Here is a 4563-nt window from a genome sequence, read left to right as displayed (position 1 = left end):
ACACACTCTTCCACACCGAACCCTGCCTTCTCCGTCCGGATTGTTATTGCCTTTGCGTGTTCCAGCCAGTCCCACTGTATGCCACCGTCATGATGGATTCATCGAACTCCATCACAAGGTTCGATGCCTCGTCGGATCTGGAGAAGTCCAACCGGATCAGGCCCGATCCCCTCCTCCATATTGGACAACCGTGTCAGTGTCGCACAGGCAATCGTAGGCCTAGCCCTCCTATATTACTAGCGTCGTACTACTTCGTCGCCCGGTAGTACGGTCATCCCAGCACGTAGTAATCGTCACAGCACTCCGCCTCCTCCGACCACCCTCCACATGTACATTATCGATATCAACTCTAACTATGTGTTCACCATGCCGCCAACTCTCGTTCAGACGCGCTTTCCATCCTAGGAGCCCTTGTCCAGTGGTGTTCGGTCACTGCTTGGCGGAGAGCCTCCCCCAAATTTGATGACGACCACCGATGAGGCGATGATGGCCATGATCCACATCGGCGGTGACCAATTTCTGCATCAACGTGGGGGTATCATCTAGTTCACACTCATGGCATGGCACACAGCGTGTGCCAGCACAAAAATGGCCATCCCACTTTGATACGTCTCCAACATATTTATAATTTTTTTATTGTTCCATGTTATTATATTATCTGTTTTGGATGTTTTATATGCATTAATATGCTATTTTATATTATTTTTGTGATTAACTTATTAGCATAGAGCTCAGTGCTAGTTTCTGTTTTTCCTTGTTTTTAACTTCTACAGAAAAGGAATATCAAACAGAGTCGAAACGAAATAAAACTTTCGGTCATTTTTCTTGGACCAGAAGAAACCCATGAGACTTGGAGAAGAGGCCAGAAGACCCACGAGGAGGCCGCAAGCTGTAGGGGCGCGCCTCGAGGAGGCGCGCCCCAGGGCTTGTGGGACCCTCGGGGATTGATGAGGACTATGGTGACCACTTGTAGACAATGTATCCGCTTTTTCATCTTAATAAAGCTATCCATGATGACCTTCATAAAAAAACCAAGATTAAAATAAAATGAAACTAAGAGAAATTCCACACGACGTTTACTCTAGCCAAATGAACGTCTACTAGTTCAAACTAGCATTCTTTAATCTTGTGAGTCACTCCACGTGTACGGTCACCATTGGCCGGATGGCCTCATCGCCCTAAACCCTCGAGCCGAAGAGACGCGTGTTGCTTCAAGGGCAAGCAAATCCAGCCCGGCACGCGCACCCAGCCACCGCGGCCCTCCTCTGCTCAGCGCCGCACGAACCCAACGGCCGTCTTGAACCGGCCGTGGCCGTCCGATCGCAGCCTCTGTCGCACGCGCAGACCGATCCGACGGCGCCGGCTCGCGTCCGATCCCATAATATAAGAACGGACGGAGAAGGCAGGCGTCTTCTCTGCGAGAACCGCTCCGTCCATTCGAACCCCCGGCCCGAACCGACTCGCCCCTTCCTCCTCCGCTCTCGTCTCTCGCCACTCGCTCCCCTCCCTCTCGAGTTCCTCCAGTTCGCCGTCTCCACCGGCTCGCCCTTAGCGCCGCGGTCTTCCGGGAGTTCGAGAGAGGTGCGTGCGCGTTCGTCCCCCCTGCCCCTGGTCGCCCGCGGGAGTGCGCGCGAGACCCTTCGATCGATCCCCTCTCCCCCAGTTCGTTTGTGTTTTCCCGAGGTTTATCGGTGCGAATTGTTTTGGTCGATTTCGTCGCATTGCGTTGTGGATTTGATTTCCAGTCGGCGTTGATTTCGGCGTATTAATTGCTTCGTGAAGTCCGGGCGCCTGCACCTCGATCCTAACATGGCTCCGTGTTTCGTTGATGTTGCAGGCGGTCGCTGCTCGCGCCGCGCGCGTGTGGCGGAGGACGGACGCGATGGTTTCCTTCGACATCAACGACCGCAAGAGTACGTGACTTCACAGCCGCCCTCCTCTCCCTCTCTCCTCCTAGCGCGATTCATGTGTCGTTCGTTGCGAGATTGGGAGGCGTTTGCTCTCTCGCGCCCTGTAAATTATTCGTCTCACATTTGGCCCCGTCTGCCGCTCTGGTGTCGAAACCCGTAGGAGATTCAGATGGTTGTTTCGTTTTCAGAGACTACGATTGATCCTTTCGCGTCTTGGTTGCTATGAATTCTGCTCCGTATTTTACAATCCAATGGACTCACTATGCAGGTTAACAGTATTGGTTTGGTGTGTAGAATCTCGCCCAAATTCAGCGATGTTCTGTCTCAGGGTTTGCTTAGTGTGAATTATTCGCCGTTGGTATGATGTCGTTGCGTTAATGCTTTTGGTCCACTGTTTAAGTGTGGCAAACTATTCTTCTATCATTGCCTCTGTGTAGGATTACAACAGTGTGATTTCTAATGTTTCATGTTTGGCAGACACATGTGTAGAAAATCAACTAACGGTTACGAGTATGACATCTGTTCAGAATATGAACCACTCATGCTATTCAGTGTTTTACTGCTTGGTCATTGGTTGGTGTACACATTTTCTGGAAGTTATAATCAGGAGGCAGCATCTAATAGTTGCTAAATGCTAAATATAATAGTTGGTGTACAAATTCTTCTACGCTGAATTTTACAGTCCGATGGGTTCATTGTGCTAGTTAACAGTATTGGTTTAGTGTGTTGAATCTCGCCCAAATTCAGCAATGTCTTGTCTCAGGGTTTGTTTAGTGCCGTTGGTATGATCGTGATGCGGTTGCATAAATGTTTTTGGTCCACTATTTAAATGTGGCAGACTATTCTTCTATCATTGCCTCTGCGTAGGATTAGAACAGTGTGATTTCTAATGTTTGTCTGACAGATGTTGACAAAATTAACTTGGGCTTACGTGCATGTTCAGAATAAGGACCATCAGTGCTGTTAGGTGTTTTCCTGTTTGGTCATTCGTTGTTGAACAAATTGTCAGGAAGATATAATCAGGAGGCACCATCTAATAGATGCTAAATGCTTAATATTACTGAAATCGGCTGTCTAAGTGACACTTTCAATTCATGTCTTCTACAATGCACCTGTATGGCTGTACCTCTGAACTCTTGCTCAAACTACAAGTAGTTTCTAAGTACGTATGACTGTTTTTTTGGGGCGTCTTATTTAATCAAGTGGCACTTGTCTTGTAATGCACCTCCGAACTCTTCCTCAAGTTGTTTCACATTTTCCAACAGAGATTGGGCTGGGCTTGACTGGGTTTGGAGTTCTCTTCTCGTTTCTTGGGATCCTCATGCTGTTTGACAAGGGGTTCTTGGCAATGGGGAATGTAAGAATCTTCCTCCTGGTTTACTTATACTTCACTGCAACCTATTCCTTTCTAATTACTATCATGCATTTCCTGTTGTCAGATTCTCTTCGTGTCTGGTGTTTCACTAACCATTGGGCTGAAGTCAACCGTACAGTTCTTCACCAAGCCTAAGAATCACAAGGTCATATACACGTAACAAAGCAAGCTCAGTCATATATACAAACTGTTCAGTTCAAGTTCAGTTGTGAGCTGACAAGATTCACCTGAATGTGCAGGGTTCGATTGCTTTTGGGATCGGACTTTTCCTCGTCCTCATTGGTTGGCCTGTCTTCGGAATGATGGCGGAATCGTATGGCTTTGCCGTGCTGTTCAGGTTTGTAAATCCTGTGTTGTGCATTTATATGGTCATCTGATGTCTGGTTTTCAGTGTGCATTAACAAATGGTAGAAACCTTTGGGCATTGTATCTGACTGCTACTGAATTTCCTCACAGCGGCTTCTGGCCTACTGCTGCTGTTTACCTGCAAAAGAACCCCACCGTCGGCTGGATTTTCCAGCACCCTTACGTGACTTCGGTAAGATAATGTATTTGTTCTTTGCGGCTTTGCTATTGCTTTCTGCCTGAATTTTCCTTAAGCCCGACCTAATTTGGTCGCAACTTTATTTATATGGAGATTTTTTCTGCAAGAGATTGTTTATATGGAGATTGATGAACCATATGATTACATCTCAGTCCCCATTGTTCTTAGTTCTTACTGATGTTTCCTACTCGAATTTCGCAGTTGCTCACCCGGTTCAGAGGCAGACGAGTCCCCGTGTGATCGCCGTGCTGTCAAAACATTCCCAAAGGATGCTAGATCGCCCTGTATAAAGTAGACGGACATGTGTTCTCTTGCTCGTTTGTTGATTCCTTGGTTCTGCTGGATGTGAATCTTGCTGCGCTGCTACGAGTGGATTTTCTGCAGATCTCTTGACTGCGTCTAGAATTCTTTTTGTGCAAAAGCATTTGTTAGTACCACGTGTTAAGGAGGCAAAGAGCTGAGCTCTTTTCTGAATGATGGCATGTCTGAGAGAATGGTGAATTGGTCCGTGCATGGTAGTTCCCACTGATTCGAGCCCTCAAGGAAGCCATTTCTTACTTGGTTTTTGTAATAACAATTAGACATTTCTTGCTTATGAACAGCCGATTACATCTCTGCTTATTGCATGAACAACAGTGCACAGCATCTTTCGAAACTGTGTGTAAATTTACAAATTTGAAGGTCCTGATGTTTATAAGGGAATGAACAAGGAAGCAGCGAGGCGTACATCTGTT

General features: G+C 47.1%; 1 protein-coding gene across 1 annotated transcript; it reads left to right on the top strand.

Moving 5' to 3' along the window:
• The first annotated feature begins 1403 nt into the window (after positions 1-1403).
• On the top strand, positions 1404-4555 carry LOC123188074 (vesicle transport protein GOT1). The gene is made up of 7 exons (XM_044600108.1): positions 1404-1581; positions 1838-1913; positions 3176-3267; positions 3350-3430; positions 3525-3622; positions 3742-3823; positions 4031-4555. The coding sequence occupies exons 2-7, from the start codon at positions 1883-1885 to the stop codon at positions 4067-4069; spliced, it is 423 nt and encodes a 140-aa protein (XP_044456043.1). The 5' UTR covers positions 1404-1581; positions 1838-1882; the 3' UTR covers positions 4070-4555.
• The last annotated feature ends 8 nt before the right edge of the window (positions 4556-4563 follow it).

This window comes from Triticum aestivum, chromosome 2A (assembly GCF_018294505.1).
Source record: "Triticum aestivum cultivar Chinese Spring chromosome 2A, IWGSC CS RefSeq v2.1, whole genome shotgun sequence".
NCBI lineage: Eukaryota > Viridiplantae > Streptophyta > Magnoliopsida > Poales > Poaceae > Triticum > Triticum aestivum.
Note: the sequence above shows the minus strand (reverse complement) of the source record. Positions and strands in the feature narration are given on the sequence as shown.